We start from the raw sequence: 16,246 nt of genomic DNA on the forward strand, positions 1-16,246 counted from the left end.
ATAGCACGTATAAATATTATTATTGTTGTTATTAATGACAGATTTGCTAGTATCTCTAATTTCGTGCATTACCAGAAGGTAAAACTTTTGTTGCGATTTTTTGCCCGATATCTTGACCTTTTATTTTTGCTAAATGGACCTAAAACCAGATAAAGGGAACTTTGAACTCTTCCTCAGATTAGTCCATTATTTTCTTATTTTCACGGGTCTAATATCATCAGTGTTCATGAGGTTATTGGAAAACCAACGAGCAGAGATTAAAAAAAGACATGAGTGGAGGTCATGATAATTTATCTGAGGTTGTGCACGCTGCCTTCCAGCCTGGTCACGTTCATCATTGATGGCATGTTCCTGGGACAGACATCTTGGTACCAGTGGACAGGACAGATAAATACCCCAGCAAAAGGGAACAAACACTCTTTTTAAGATTTTCTGTGAAGATCTGATTATATTTGACATTCTCTGTTCCTAGAAGCATTTAACTGCAAAGGAATTTACTTTTATTGCTTCAGACAAAGAGCACTGACAGGGATTAAATTAAGGAAAATTGTTTAAATGTAAATTTAGAGTTCCACTCTGTCCTGTAAAATAAGCAGTATAAGCCAGTCCATGTGCCTCCTTTTTTATTTAATTAACTAGTCTCAGCACACTTATACAGATAAATTCAATATTGCTATTCCTGTGACTACTAATCTAATTTTGAGTTATGTGTGAGCTACTTTAACATATAGTAACATACAGTTCTTGGATAGACAACAGTAAACTTATCTCCAGTTACCCTTTTCATCAAATCCACCACTAAAATGAATCAAAACAATTTAAAAATCACCCAAAAACAGCTGACTGGATAAGAACTATATTTGGTGCCGCTCTGTATTTCAAAGTCCCAATTTAAAAATCATTTATTAAAAAAACATAGTATATGAAAAAATAAACTTAAACTCAGTCTGCAGATGGTGAATTTACAAGTGGATTTAACAGCCTGCCTAAGACTGATTCTCCAACTTAAACAGGGCCTTTAGGATGATCTCCTCTCCTCAATCACTCAAGCACAGGCTTGCTTGTTTACACACACACACACACACACACACACACACACACACACACACACACACACACACACACACAGAGTCTTTTCTGAAGACAGATGTAATAAAAATACATTTTAAAAGAAAGCAGAAAGGTTTCTATATGGTGTTTTACAATTTGTTTTAGAGTGAATGAGTTCACTCTGAAAACTCCCACACAGCAAATAAAATGTATTTAAAATATTATTCAAATACTAATTAAAGTTGGCTGAGCTCTGACCAACAGGTACAACTTTCTTCAAATTGAAACTTCTGATAATCACTCACTGGTTTTAGTTGATTGAGTATGATTAAAAACATCTCTGACCAATTGACCATTCTTTCTATATTATTAGACAAGTAACATCGTTGTCAAACATGTTTCATAATAATCAAGCTGAAATAAACAATGTTCAATTTATAAGCTAATGTGGACCCAATATTATACCTTGTGGAATGCCACAACAAAGAATAAAGGATCTAAAGCTCAAGTATCAAAGTTTTGGTGACATCTAATGGGGCAAATACAGACTGAAAGACCTGAAAACTTGTCTTTGTGCTCCTCTACAGTCATTTTCAGCTATGGTGGCCGTTACAGGGACAAACAACGAGGTTCTGTGCAAGACGCAGAATTTGTCTCCTGCTCATCACTTCTGGGTTCTGAGAAAGTGTGATAAATGCTTCAGCTGCAGACTGCTGACGGCATCACTGCAAGCACACAATGGATGTGTTCAGCAGCAGATCTTTAAATTAATTTAGCTCTTATTGGAAGCCACTGAATACCAGGACAATGAGGGCATCTTTCCAGAGAGCTGACTTCTTTATATTTGTCAAATATGCCATACGAATTATTCTCCACACAAGTTCATGGACATAATGCATCACCCAGCTCCTTACCCTCACCATCCCAGCAGGACCAGCCAATGTCCTCACTTTGTTATTAGAATGTGGATTTTGTTACACAGTATGTAGCAAGTACAAGAACACACACACACACACACACACACACACATACATTGGTTTGTAACAGGTATACTTGCATGAGAACGTAGGGAAGGTGTTTATCTTATTTATCATGATAAAATGATGTCTGTTAATAATCTGTTTAAACGATCACTGGAATAATCTGATAACTCCAGAAATCGGATGAGTATCGGATTGTTATCGTCACCTTAGCCGACCATCAGAAAAACCTGAAATTTGTCTGTCTGCTTCCTTAATGGTGAATTTATTAAAATAGTTCCATCTAGTGGCACTGAGTGAATGGTACAGCTAATCGGAACTGTGTGTGTGTGTGTGTGTGTGTGTGTGTGTGTGTGTGTGTGTGTGTGTGTGTGTGTGTATGTGTGTGTGTGTGTGTGTGTGTGTGTGTGTGTGTGTGTGTGCGTGTGTCTATAAGATGGGGTCCAGTGGCGGCAGATGTGTTTTCTGGCTTATTACTGGGGAAATATTGAGCTGGTTAGCAGCTCCTTCTCACTCATCCAGTAATTGAAACTATCACAAACGTCTCGGATCCAGTAAACTGGCAAATAAGTTTCCTTCTGCAGATACCCACACCTCTGCCGATAGTTCCACAAATCTTTATTCCAGTTAGTACAAAAAGCAAACAAAAAAACTCTGTAGGTGGATTGTGTGAAGTTAAAAGAAAGGTTGCATTTTGTCTGCAATAGCCGACAGTTCAGCGTAACAGGAGGTTAAATCATTGTTTGGTTTCCTGCTCTCTCAAACATCTTAAAAGTCTTACTCATAGGTGAGTTTGGATCCATCCATGTTTTCGACTCTCAGACCAATCCACATTTGGAAAGAACAGCCAAAATTTGATAGAGAACACCCCGATTGGGGGAAAGGTGATGTTTTTCCTGGTTAGCAGAGGGAGCTGAAAGCAGGCTGTTAAAGGACTGAATAGAAGTAGAATAAAAATACAAAACCCTCTTCTTTCTTATCATTAAAGATCAACAGATGAGCTTCCTTCTGCTGACACTCGTGTTTAGCATAATTATTGTTTGTGGTCATGGAGACCTGGAAGCACGTCATGCATGGTCCATCCCTCAGGACGGCTGGGATGGACAGGTTGACCTTTCAAACACCGAAATAAGACAAGTACAATGGGACCTCTACTTACGAAGGTTTCTACATGCGAAATTTTCAGGTTATGAAATGTCTCAATGGGAAAATATTTCCTCTGGTTACAAAAGAAATTTCAGGATAGGAAGATCAAAAATACGCTACCGCTGCTACTCGCAGCTCGCGGAGTTTAGCAAACACAAACATGCTATTAGCTGCTCTGCCATTGGCTAGGAGGGACGCCAATATGTACAAGTTTGTGTGTATCCCAGCGTCGTCTTCGGGATTTATAGTGGGTGTTCGTACGTTTGTCCATTAGATGGCGGTGTTACCACAAGTGTTAACGTTCGTTGCTCGTAATGATGGCTAATGTAAGATTAGCCTGTAACAAAGTTCATTTCGTTACTAAAGAAGCCTTTCACTAAATTCCTACATTTATTGTGCGGTAATCTAATTGTAACATGTATTTGTGACTTGTTTTGATGCATTTTTATGATTTATAAAAAAAATAATGTCCGAATTTTTGGGGGCTTGGAACGGATTAGGACATTTACATGGAAAACGCGTCTCTACTTACGTAATTTTCAGGTTACGAAACAACTTCTGGAACCAATTAAATTCGTAAGTAGAGGTCCCACTGTATTCAATATTGGCTGTAAGAGACAGAATCCTTGGAAATGGTAATTTCCACTTTTTTTCAGGGGAATACTTGAGTCTGTGAGGAAACATACAGTTCTTCAGCAGTTTTATTACATTTTCCTTCATCTGTTCTTTCTCTTGAATCAGTTCTCTGTTCTTCACCTTCATCTGTCCATTCTCTTTAATCAGTTTTCTGTTCTTCACCTTCATCTGTCCATTCTCTTTAAACAGTTCTATGTTCTTCACCATCATCTGTCCATTCTCTTTAAGCAGTTCTATGTTCTTCACCATCATCTGTCCATTCTCTTTAAGCAGTTCTATGTTCTTCACCATCATCTGTCCATTCTCTTGAATCAGTTCTCTGTTCTTCACCTTCATCTGTCCATTCTCTTTAAACAGTTCTATGTTCTTCACCATCATCTGTTCATTCTCTTGAATCAGTTCTCTGTTCTTCACCTTCATCTGTTCATTCTCTTGAATCAGTTCTCTGTTCTTCACCTTCATCTGTCCGTTCTCTTTAAACAGTTCTATGTTCTTCACCATCATCTCTCCATTCTCTTTAAGCAGTTCTCTGTTCTTCACCATCATCTGTCCATTCTCTTGAATCTGTTTTATGTTCTTCACCTTCATCTGTTCATTCTCTTGAAACAGTTCTCTGTTCTTCACCTTCATCTGTTCATTCTCTTGAATCAGTTCTCTGTTCTTCACCTTCATCTGTCCATTCTCTTTAAACAGTTCTCTGTTCTTCACCTTCATCTGTTCATTCTCTTGAATCTGTTCTCTGTTCTTCACCTTCATCTGTTCATTCTCTTGAATCAGTTCTCTGTTCTTCACCTTCATCTGTTCATTCTCTTGAATCTGTTCTCTGTTCTTCACCTTCATCTGTTCATTCTCTTGAATCAGTTTTCTGTTCTTCACCTTCATCTGTTTATTCTCTTGAATCAGTTCTCTGTTCTTCACCTTCATCTGTTCATTCTCTTGAATCTGTTCTATGTTCTTCACCTTCATCTGTGCATTCTCTTGAATCAGTTCTATGTTCTTCACCTTCATCTGTCCATTCTCTTTGAACAGTTCCCTGTTCTTCACCTTCATCTGTTCATTCTCTTGAATCAGTTCTCTGTTCTTCACCTTCATCTGTTCATTCTCTTGAATCTGTTCTATGTTCTTCACCTTCATCTGTTCATTCTCTTGAATCAGTTCTCTGTTCTTCACCTTCATCTGTTTATTCTCTTGAATCAGTTCTATGTTCTTCACCTTCATCTGTTCATTCTCTTGAATCAGTTCCCTGTTCTTCACCTTCATCTGTTCATTCTCTTGAATCTGTTCTATGTTCTTCACCTTCATCTGTTCATTCTCTTGAATCAGTTCTCTGTTCTTCACCTTCATCTGTTTATTCTCTTGAATCAGTTCTATGTTCTTCACCTTCATCTGTTCATTCTCTTGAATCAGTTCTCTGTTCTTCACCTTCATCTGTTCATTCTCTTGAATCTGTTCTCTGTTCTTCACCTTCATCTGTTCATTCTCTTGAATCAGTTTTCTGTTCTTCACCTTCATCTGTTTATTCTCTTGAATCAGTTCTCTGTTCTTCACCTTCATCTGTTCATTCTCTTGAATCTGTTCTATGTTCTTCACCTTCATCTGTGCATTCTCTTGAATCAGTTCTCTGTTCTTCACCTTCATCTGTTTATTCTCTTGAATCTGTTCTATGTTCTTCACCTTCATCTGTTCATTCTCTTGAATCAGTTCTATGTTCTTCACCTTCATCTGTTCATTCTCTTGAATCTGTTTTATGTTCTTCACCTTCATCTGTTCATTCTCTTGAATCAGTTCTATGTTCTTCACCTTCATCTGTTCATTCTCTTGAATCAGTTCTATGTTCTTCACCTTCATCTGTTCATGCTCTTGAATCAGTTGGTTGTTGTCTTGAAATGGTTGATTTCTCTCTTTAAAAAGAAAAGAAAGATCAGTTCATGTGCTCATGGTTCTACTGGTGGACGGATAAGGCTACCAACATGGTTCCACTTTGAGGTGGACAGTGATCCATTGAATGAAAGGTTAGAACATTTCTGAGGAAATATTTTCCTCCTGGACAGTTCGAGGTTAAATATTTAATCATCCTTATTTCTCACCAATGTGGAGTCGAAGTGAAATGTTCAGAACTGCCTGTAAAACACACAGCAGGCCAAAGCTTATCCCGACCATCCAGAAGTCTTTAGGTCCTATAGACACACACATGTATGAGCACTCCGAAAAACAGCACTGATGCACGGTTACAAGTACTTTAACATTTAGTATTTCGATGCTCCAAAACAGGAAGTCATTAATTTTCTATTAAATTTGAGCACATGATTTCTTAAGTCTGACTATTTCGTGATGATCTTTCACAGAAAACTCTGCTTCTCTTCATGTTGGTCATCCGACCTGAAGTCAAATTAAGGGTTGTTACCAAAAGAGATACCAACAAACCTGATTTTTCTCTCTTTTCTCTGCTTTCGTCAACAGCTGAATTGACATAATCGAGCTCCATATTGTCTCCAGCAAAGAAACTTGTGCGTCGACTCAACTTCACACTTTCAATGTTTGAGTCCTTTTTATGTTGAATGATGTCACAGGAAATAGCAGATGTGTCATATGCCACAGATGAAGACAAGAATAGAGATGGTGGGGATGGTCTTCAATATTTCCCTCCAACTGATTTTATTGAAATTACCTTTGCTATATCTAAAAACTAAAACAAAAAATCTTGATAAACTTTCCAACCTGTCTGTACAAAATAGCATCAAGAATGAGCTCAACTATCTGATTCTCCAATTATCTACTTATTTGTTACCAGAGGAAGAACAGGAAACTGCAGTTTAACTGGTGTGTTCAGGTTTAGAAGCATGTTTCTGTCTAATGATCCTGAATGTGATAAAAAAACCAAAAAAAACCAGACCAAAATCAAACTTTCCATTATATTTTTGTGTGTTTTTGCACAATCACCCAAAAAGTGTTTGGTGAAATTTTTAAACTAATACAAATTCTGAAATAAATGTGTATCAATGTGCAGCTCCATACACATTTATACTGACAGTGAAGTGGAGAAATATGTGGACGTTTTCAGGCGAGGTTGGCCTGAAATTTTTTTACAATTATTAATAAAATAAGGTGAGATTTGAGTAAAAAGCCACAACTTGAAACAAAATAAATACCATGAAACAAATATTAAAGACCAGCTGAAAAAAAACATTGGTGGCCTCGACCAGCAAAAATAAAGCAGTAAGGAGTGACATCATCAGTTTGCAAATGTGACGGAAGGAAGCTGCTGTAAACTGGGCTCAGTAAAGGACAAAGATGTGTTACTGATATGACTTTAAACTTCCATTGTCCTGAAGGGTCAATGTTCAGAAAAGGTTCAAAACCACCCAAAGGTTCGAAGGTCACCAGCTGTTTCCTATTGCTGTAGGACGTCCTGTCAGTCTTCTGTGTCTCTCATGATGGAGGCCTCGAAGCCTCGGAGGGTCTGGGATTGGCTGGGTTTGGTGAATTTGCTCTGCAAGAACACTCTGGGGACACAAAGTCCCTCCTTCTTGTTGACCGTCTCTCTCAGGACGTAGTCGTTGGTGACGGGTTGTAGGCCCACCTCCTCAAACAGCTCAGCCAGGAAGTCTGACAGCAGATTTAAAAAAGCTGCTTAAGTGCAAGGAAGAATGCAATAGTACAAAACTAAAGCAATAGGTAATGTTAGTCATTTGGTTTGGAGCGCCACGGGCGCCGCTCCACGTCTGACCAGCGGCCCCCGGGTTAGCTGTCTGGAAGGCAGCTGTGCTCACCACTAAACCACCATCGTTGGACATAGGCACCATTTGGTTCCCTTCATTTTAAGACACCAACACAGTAAGAAATTAGCACATTTACTAACCTTTTGAAAAAAAGTAAGATCTGGTGCCATCTTGGCGAACATAAAAGTTCTCTCCCAACTTGCTGCCAGATTTAAATCTAAGCATTGCGTGATCGTGGAGGCCGTAGTCCTCGTAAGTAGATGTCCCACTGTATTCAATATTGGCTGTAAGAGACAGAATCCTTGGAAATGGTCATTTCCACTTTTTTGGGGTGAAATTTCGGCATCCGTGAGGAAACATACAGTTGTTCAGTCATTTTATTAAATCTTCCTTCTTCCGTTCATTCTCTTGAATCAGTTCTCTGTTCTTCACCTTCATCTGTCTATTCTTTTGAATCAGTTTTCTGTTCTTCACCTTCATCTGTTCATTCTCTTGAATCAGTTCTATGTTCTTCACCTTCATCTGTTCATTCTCTTGAATCAGTTCTATGTTCTTCACCTTCATCTGTTCATTCTCTTGAATCAGTTGGTTGTTGTCTTGAAATAGTTGATTTCTCTCTTTAAAAAGAAAAGAAAGATCAGTTCATGTGCTCATGGTTCTACTGGTGGACGGATAAGGCTACCAACATGGTTCCACTTTGAGGTGGACAGTGATCCATTGAATGAAAGGTTAGAACATTTCTGAGGAAATATTTTCCTCCTGGACAGTTCGAGGTTAAATATTTATTCATCCTTATTTCTCACCAATGTGGAGTCGAAGCGAAATGTTCAGAACTGCCTGTAAAACACACAGCAGGCCAAAGCTTATCCCGACCATCCAGAAGTCTTTAGGTCCTATAGACACACACATGTATGAGCACTCCGAAAAACAGCACTGATGCACGGTTACAAGTACTTTAACATTTAGTATTTCGATGCTCCAAAACAGGAAGTCATTAATTTTCTATTAAATTTGAGCACATGATTTCTTAAGTCTGACTATTTCGTGATGATCTTTCACAGAAAACTCTGCTTCTCTTCATGTTGGTCATCTGACCTGAAGTCAAATTAAGGGTTGTTACCAAAAGAGATACCAACAAACCTGATTTTTCTCTCTTTTCTCTGCTTTCGTCAACAGCTGAATTGACATAATCGAGCTCCATATTGTCTCCAGCAAAGAAACTTGTGCGTCGACTCAACTTCGCACTTTCAATGTTTGAGTCCTTTTTATGTTGAATGATGTCACAGGAAATAGCAGATGTGTCATATGCCACAGATGAAGACAAGAATAGAGATGGTGGGGATGGTCTTCAATATTTCCCTCCTAGAAAGGCGATCGTTAATTCTTACCAAATGACAAATGTGACTGAAAAAGAGCAGGCAGTTCAGAGGAAGGGCATCAGCCTTTGAGACCGAGAACCAGCTTTTTTCGTTTTGTGAAATACTCAAACACCAACCGATTTTATTGAAATGACCTTTGCTATATCTAAAAACGAAAACAAAAAATCTTGACAAACTTTCCAACATGTCTGTACAAAATAGCATCAAGAATGAGCACGAATATCTGATTCTCCAATTATCTACTTATTTGTTACCAGAGGAGGTCAAAACAGGAAACTGCAGTTTAACTGGTGTGTTCAGGTTTAGAAGCATGTTTCTGTCTAATGATCCTGAATGTGATAAAATAAATAAACAGACCAAAATCAAACTTTCCATTATATTTTTGTGTGTTTTTGCACAATCACCCAAACAGTGTTCAGTGAAATGAATGAACTAATACAAATTCTGAAATAAATGTGTATCAATGTGCAGCTCCATACACATTTATACTGACAGTGAAGTGGAGAAATATGTGGACGTTTTCAGGCGAGGTTGGCCTGAAATTTTTTTACAATTATTAATAAAATAAGGTGAGATTTGAGTAAAAAGCCACAACTTGAAACAAAATAAATACCATGAAACAAATATTAAAGACCAGCTGAAGAAAAATGGAATCCTTTAACATTGGTGGCCTCGACCAGCAAAAATAAAGCAGTAAGGAGTGACATCATCAGTTGTGTGACGGAAGGAACCTCCTGTAAACTGGGCTCAGTAAAGGACAAAGATGTGTTACTGATATGACTTTAAACTTCCATTGTCCTGAAGGGTCAATGTTCAGAAAAGGTTCAAAACCACCCAAAGGTTCGAAGGTCACCAGCTGTTTCCTATTGCTGTAGGACGTCCTGTCAGTCTTCTGTGTCTCTCATGATGGAGGCCTCGAAGCCTCAGAGGGTCTGGGATTGGCTGGGTTTGGTGAATTTGCTCTGCAAGAACACTCTGGGGACACAAAGTCCCTCCTTCTTGTTGACCGTCTCTCTCAGGACGTAGTCGTTGGTGACGGGTTGTAGGCCCACCTCCTCAAACAGCTCAGCCAGGAAGTCTGACAGCAGATTTAAAAAAGCTGCTTAAGTGCAAGGAAGAATGCAATAGTACAAAACTAAAGCAATAGGTAATGTTAGTCATTTGGTTTGGAGCGCCACGGGCGCCGCTCCACGTCTGACCAGCGGCCCCCGGGTTAGCTGTCTGGAAGGCAGCTGTGCTCACCACTAAACCACCATCGTTGGACATAGGCACCATTTGGTTCCCTTCATTTTAAGACACCAATACAGTAAGAAATTAGCACATTTACTAACCTTTTGAAAAAAAGTAAGATCTGGTGCCATCTTGGCGAACATAAAAGTTCTCTCCCAACTTGCTGCCAGATTTAAATCTAAGCATTGCGTGATCGTGGAGGCCGTAGTCCCGGAACAAAGCGATTCCCCCTGGCTTCAGCACCTTAGAGCCATAATTATTTTACATTTCAACATGTGAAATAGTGACCAGATGATAAAAAATACACTGAATTGCCACAAGTATTCCCTGGGCGACATCCTGTTCTTTGCTCTCATGGCGACCACCAAAGCCAGACTAGTCCATCAGACTACCGGTCAGAAAAGCCTGATTGGTCACTCACACATCTCCATTTCTAATGTCCAGTGGATGGAGTTGCTGGGCCATGAAACCTTTTCTATGAAGCAACACATGTTCTTGAGCTGATCTGAAGGCCACGTGAATGTTGGAAGTCTGTAGCGACCTCTGTGCACTCAGCACTGACAGCTTTTGCTAATTAAACCACTTTGTGGCTGCGTTGCTGCTGTTCCCAAACACTTCCACTTTGTGGTAATAGCACTATCAGTGGGCTGTGGAACATATAGTAGCGAGGAACTTTTACATCTGGAATTCAGTGAGCTCCTGAAAGTGAAGCATTCTTTGTCAAATGTTTGTAGAAAGAGCCCGTTTTACATCTCAATGGAAGTGATTGGAACACTCAAATTAAATTATGTGGATGAGGGAGTGAATACTTTTGGCAATATAGCATATATTTTTAAAAGTTGGGTTGTTGACATTTATACACACACCAGGAATAAATTGAAGTGTGTTACATATTTGTGCTTTACAGATAAAAGATACAATCACATTTTTAAAAGTCCTCACCCTGCTTATATTTTGTAAAACCAGTTTCATCTTGTCAGGGTGGACAGCCGACAGAACAAAGATGAGGGTGATGACGTCCACGCTCCCCTCAGGCACATTTTCCCTCAGATCATCTTTGGTTAAATCACACTGGAAGGCACAGCAGCGCTCAGGGGAGTACAGAGGGTTTTTCTGTATCACAGGTGACAAAAATCACTTTGACCCTGTGTCATCTACATTTGAATAATACAACAAGTGTCCTGTTGGATTACATTGAATCTACAAATGTACAACACAGCACTCTATTAAACACAATAAAGCCATCAAACCTTGACAAATTCAACCGCTCGCGGTGAGAAGTCACAGGCATACACAAAGATGTTGAGCTCGTCATCCAGCAGAGGGAAGATGCAGTTTCCAACACCGCAGCCAGCCTCCAGCAGCACCAGCTGCTGGGATGCAAACTGCAAACCAGCCATTGACAACAATCATCATTAAACTCTGATTTAGAGTCCATTGACTTGTGCGAAAGCTTTAGTCAGTCAGGTTTGAAATTTGCCGACTCGTTCCCTAATCTTTCATAAAATTCACTGCTAACGGAACAATGGAAAAGTCACCTTTAAATTCTGCTTGGCTGCCTTTTGGATAAATTTTGTATTAATCTGAATACAACTGTGGGAAAAATGTACAACAGAAAGACGATCTAGACATGAAGTTTACTAATCCCATTAAAGCAAACCTTTCCAAATAATTCAGTAGCTAACAAAGCAATTTTGTGGTTTATTTGCAGTTCTGCACCATTCAGGTTCTGTAAAACTGCTGGGCAGACCCGTTAATCTGCTTGGATTAATCCTCCCCATGCTCACCTCTCTGCAAGCCTTGAGCTCCTCAAACTCTCTTGTGGTCCAGTGTCTGTCTTTAAAGAAATTCGTGGAGTTTCTCTTGTAAAACAAGTCCCAGTTTTTCTGAGCTTCTTTCTCTAACTTGATTTGTTTGAAGTCAGACACCAGAACCTCGCCGTCAAGTTTGTCCATCTCCTCCTGAGTTAAAACTCTGTTGGTGGCTTTTGTGTCCTGTCCAAGAACACTGGAAATACTTTCAGATTCTTTGTTTCTTAAATCTGCGCATTCTTTGGGATGCTTAATTTCATCATTATCGTGAAAACTTTCAGTTTTCGACACTGCCATGCCAACGCTGGAGACACCAGTTTACTTTAAAATATAAGAAATCACTTGGTTCCCCCTAAAGGTTCAGCATCTTTCCAGAGAGCTGACTGCTTTATATTTGTCAAATATGCCATACGAATTATTCTCCACACAAGTTCATGGACATAATGCATCACCCAGCTCCTTACGCTCACCATCCCAGCAGGACCAGCCAATGTCCTCACTTTGTTATTAGAATGTGGATTTTGTTACACAGTATGTAGCAAGTACAAGAACACACACACACACAGACACACACATACATTGGTTTGTAACAGGTATACTTGCATGAGAACGTAGGGAAGGTGTTTATCTTATTTATCATGATAAAATGATGTCTGTTAATAATCTGTTTAAACGATCACTGGAATAATCTGATAACTCCAGAAATCGGATGAGTATCGGATTGTTATCGTCACCTTAGCCGACCATCAGAAAAACCTGAAATTTGTCTGTCTGCTTCCTTAATGGTGAATTTATTAAAATAGTTCCATCTAGTGGCACTGAATGAATGGTACAGCTAATCGGAACTGTGTGTGTGTGTGTGTGTCTGTGTGTGTGTGTGTGTGTGTGTGTGTGCGTGTGTCTTTAAGATGGGGTCCAGTGGCGGCAGATGTGTTTTCTGGCTCATTACTGGGGAAACATTGAGCTGGTTAGCAGCTCCTTCTCACTCATCCAGTAATTGAAACTATCACAAACGTCTCGGATCCAGTAAACTGGCAAATAAGTTTCCTTCTGCAGATACCCACACCTCTGCCGATAGTTCCACAAATCTTTATTCCAGTTAGTACAAAAAGCAAACAAAAAAAACTCTGTAGGTGGATTGTGTGAAGTTAAAAGAAAGGTTGCATTTTGTCTGCAATAGCCGACAGTTCAGCGTAACAGGAGGTTAAATCATTGTTTGGTTTCCTGCTCTCTCAAACATCTTAAAAGTCTTACTCATAGGTGAGTTTGGATCCATCCACCCACGTCCATCGTGGAAGGCTTAAAATGTTTTCGACTCTCAGACCAATCCACATTTGGAAAGAACAGCCAAAATTTAATAGAGAACACCCCGATTGGGGGAAAGGTGATGTTTTCCTGGTTAGCAGAGGGAGCTGAAAGCAGGCTGTTAAAGGACTGAATAGAAGTAGAATAAAAATACAAATACCTCTTCTTTCTTATCATTAAAGATCAACAGATGAGCTTCCTTCTGCTCACACTCGTGTTTAGCATAATTATTGTTTGTGGTCATGGAGACCTGGAAGCATGTCATGCATGGTCCATCCCTCAGGACGGCTGGGATGGACAGGTTGACCTTTCAAACACCGAAATAAGACAAGTACAATGGGACCTCTACTTACGAAGGTTTCTACATGCGAAATTTTCAGGTTATGAAATGTCTCAATGGGAAAATATTTCCTCTGGTTACAAAAGAAATTTCAGGATAGGAAGATCAAACATACGCTACCGCTGCTACTCGCAGCTCGCGGAGTTTAGCAAACACAAACATGCTATTAGCTGCTCTGCCATTGGCTAGGAGGGACGCCAATATGTACAAGTTTGTGTGTATCCCAGCGTCGTCTTCGGGATTTATAGTGGGTGTTCGTACGTTTGTCCATTAGATGGCGGTGTTACCACAAGTGTTAACGTTCGTTGCTCGTAATGATGGCTAATGTAAGATTAGCCTGTAACAAAGTTCATTTCGTTACTAAAGAAGCCTTTCACTAAATTCCTACATTTATTGTGCGGTAATCTAATTGTAACATGTATTTGTGACTTGTTTTGATGCATTTTTATGATTTATAAAAAAAATAATGTCCGAATTTTTGGGGGCTTGGAACGGATTAGGACATTTACATGGAAAACACGTCTCTACTTACATAATTTTCAGGTTACGAAACAACTTCTGGAACCAATTAAATTCGTAAGTAGAGGTCCCACTGTATTCAATATTGGCTGTAAGAGACAGAATCCTTGGAAATGGTAATTTCCACTTTTTTTCAGGGGAATACTTGAGTCTGTGAGGAAACATACAGTTCTTCAGCAGTTTTATTACATTTTCCTTCATCTGTTCTTTCTCTTGAATCAGTTCTCTGTTCTTCACCTTCATCTGTCCATTCTCTTTAATCAGTTTTCTGTTCTTCACCTTCATCTGTCCATTCTCTTTAAACAGTTCTATGTTCTTCACCATCATCTGTCCATTCTCTTTAAGCAGTTCTATGTTCTTCACCATCATCTGTCCATTCTCTTTAAGCAGTTCTATGTTCTTCACCATCATCTGTCCATTCACTTGAATCAGTTCTCTGTTCTTCACCTTCATCTGTCCATTCTCTTTAAACAGTTCTATGTTCTTCACCATCATCTGTCCATTCTCTTGAATCAGTTCTCTGTTCTTCACCTTCATCTGTTCATTCTCTTGAATCTGTTCTATGTTCTTCACCTTCATCTGTTCATTCTCTTGAATCAGTTCTCTGTTCTTCACCTTCATCTGTCCGTTCTCTTTAAACAGTTCTATGTTCTTCACCATCATCTCTCCATTCTCTTTAAGCAGTTCTCTGTTCTTCACCATCATCTCTCCATTCTCTTTAAGCAGTTCTCTGTTCTTCACCTTCATCTGTGCATTCTCTTGAATCTGTTTTATGTTCTTCACCTTCATCTGTTCATTCTCTTGAAACAGTTCTCTGTTCTTCACCTTCATCTGTTCATTCTCTTGAATCAGTTCTCTGTTCTTCACCTTCATCTGTTCATTCTCTTGAATCAGTTCTCTGTTCTTCACCTTCATCTGTCCATTCTCTTTAAACAGTTCTCTGTTCTTCACCTTCATCTGTTCATTCTCTTGAATCTGTTCTCTGTTCTTCACCTTCATCTGTTCATTCTCTTGAATCAGTTCTCTGTTCTTCACCTTCATCTGTTCATTCTCTTGAATCTGTTCTCTGTTCTTCACCTTCATCTGTTCAGTCTCTTGAATCAGTTTTCTGTTCTTCACCTTCATCTGTTCATTCTCTTGAATCAGTTTTATGTTCTTCACCTTCATCTGTTCATTCTCTTGAATCAGTTCTCTGTTCTTCACCTTCATCTGTTCATTCTCTTGAATCAGTTCTATGTTCTTCACCTTCATCTGTCCATTCTCTTTGAACAGTTCCCTGTTCTTCACCTTCATCTGTTCATTCTCTTGAATCAGTTCTCTGTTCTTCACCTTCATCTGTTCATTCTCTTGAATCTGTTCTATGTTCTTCACCTTCATCTGTTCATTCTCTTGAATCTGTTCTATGTTCTTCACCTTCATCTGTTCATTCTCTTGAATCAGTTCTCTGTTCTTCACCTTCATCTGTTCATTCTCTTGAATCTGTTCTCTGTTCTTCACCTTCATCTGTTCATTCTCTTGAATCAGTTTTCTGTTCTTCACCTTCATCTGTTCATTCTCTTGAATCAGTTTTATGTTCTTCACCTTCATCTGTTCATTCTCTTGAATCAGTTCTCTGTTCTTCACCTTCATCTGTTCATTCTCTTGAATCAGTTCTATGTTCTTCACCTTCATCTGTCCATTCTCTTTGAACAGTTCCCTGTTCTTCACCTTCATCTGTTCATTCTCTTGAATCAGTTCTCTGTTCTTCACCTTCATCTGTTCATTCTCTTGAATCTGTTCTATGTTCTTCACCTTCATCTGTTCATTCTCTTGAATCAGTTCTCTGTTCTTCACCTTCATCTGTTTATTCTCTTGAATCAGTTCTATGTTCTTCACCTTCATCTGTTCATTCTCTTGAATCTGTTCTATGTTCTTCACCTTCATCTGTTCATTCTCTTGAATCAGTTCTATGTTCTTCACCTTCATCTGTTCATTCTCTTGAATCTGTTCTATGTTCTTCACCTTCATCTGTTCATTCTCTTGAATCAGTTCTATGTTCTTCACCTTCATCTGTTCATTCTCTTGAATCAGTTCTATGTTCTTCACCTTCATCTGTTCATTCTCTTGAATCAGTTCTATGTTCTTCACCTTC

The 16,246-nt window shown here is 39.1% G+C and overlaps 2 protein-coding genes across 2 annotated transcripts; both read right to left on the minus strand.

Annotated features, from left to right (window-relative positions):
- Positions 1–6,423: 6,423 nt before the first annotated feature.
- Positions 6,424–7,799, minus strand: LOC115250340 (methyltransferase-like protein 6). The gene is made up of 2 exons (XM_029838509.1): positions 7,672–7,799; positions 6,424–7,418 (listed from the first exon to the last, which is right to left on the minus strand). Exons 1-2 carry the CDS (start codon positions 7,754–7,756, stop codon positions 7,225–7,227), a joined length of 279 nt encoding a protein of 92 aa, XP_029694369.1. The 5' UTR covers positions 7,757–7,799; the 3' UTR covers positions 6,424–7,224.
- A 1,541-nt stretch (positions 7,800–9,340) lies between these two features.
- Positions 9,341–12,307, minus strand: LOC101065111 (methyltransferase-like protein 6). The gene is made up of 5 exons (XM_029838508.1): positions 11,928–12,307; positions 11,391–11,525; positions 11,083–11,253; positions 10,242–10,383; positions 9,341–9,988 (listed from the first exon to the last, which is right to left on the minus strand). Exons 1-5 carry the CDS (start codon positions 12,246–12,248, stop codon positions 9,834–9,836), a joined length of 924 nt encoding a protein of 307 aa, XP_029694368.1. The 5' UTR covers positions 12,249–12,307; the 3' UTR covers positions 9,341–9,833.
- Positions 12,308–16,246: the final 3,939 nt, after the last annotated feature.

Source organism: Takifugu rubripes, chromosome 7 (genome assembly GCF_901000725.2).
Source record: "Takifugu rubripes chromosome 7, fTakRub1.2, whole genome shotgun sequence".
Lineage (NCBI taxonomy): Eukaryota > Metazoa > Chordata > Actinopteri > Tetraodontiformes > Tetraodontidae > Takifugu > Takifugu rubripes.

Coding starts and splice junctions, on each gene's coding strand:
- LOC115250340 (XM_029838509.1), bottom strand. CDS start 7,756: ATGCTTAGATTTAAATCTGGCAGCAAGTTGGGAGAGAACTTTTATGTT. Junction 7,419..7,671: donor ATCTTACTTTTTTTCAAAAG/GTTAGTAAATGT, acceptor ATCTGCTGTCAG/ACTTCCTGGCTGAGCTGTTT.
- LOC101065111 (XM_029838508.1), bottom strand. CDS start 12,248: ATGGCAGTGTCGAAAACTGAAAGTTTTCACGATAATGATGAAATTAAG. Junction 11,526..11,927: donor AGCTCAAGGCTTGCAGAGAG/GTGAGCATGGGG, acceptor GCTGGTTTGCAG/TTTGCATCCCAGCAGCTGGT. Junction 11,254..11,390: donor GAGCGGTTGAATTTGTCAAG/GTTTGATGGCTT, acceptor CCTGTGATACAG/AAAAACCCTCTGTACTCCCC.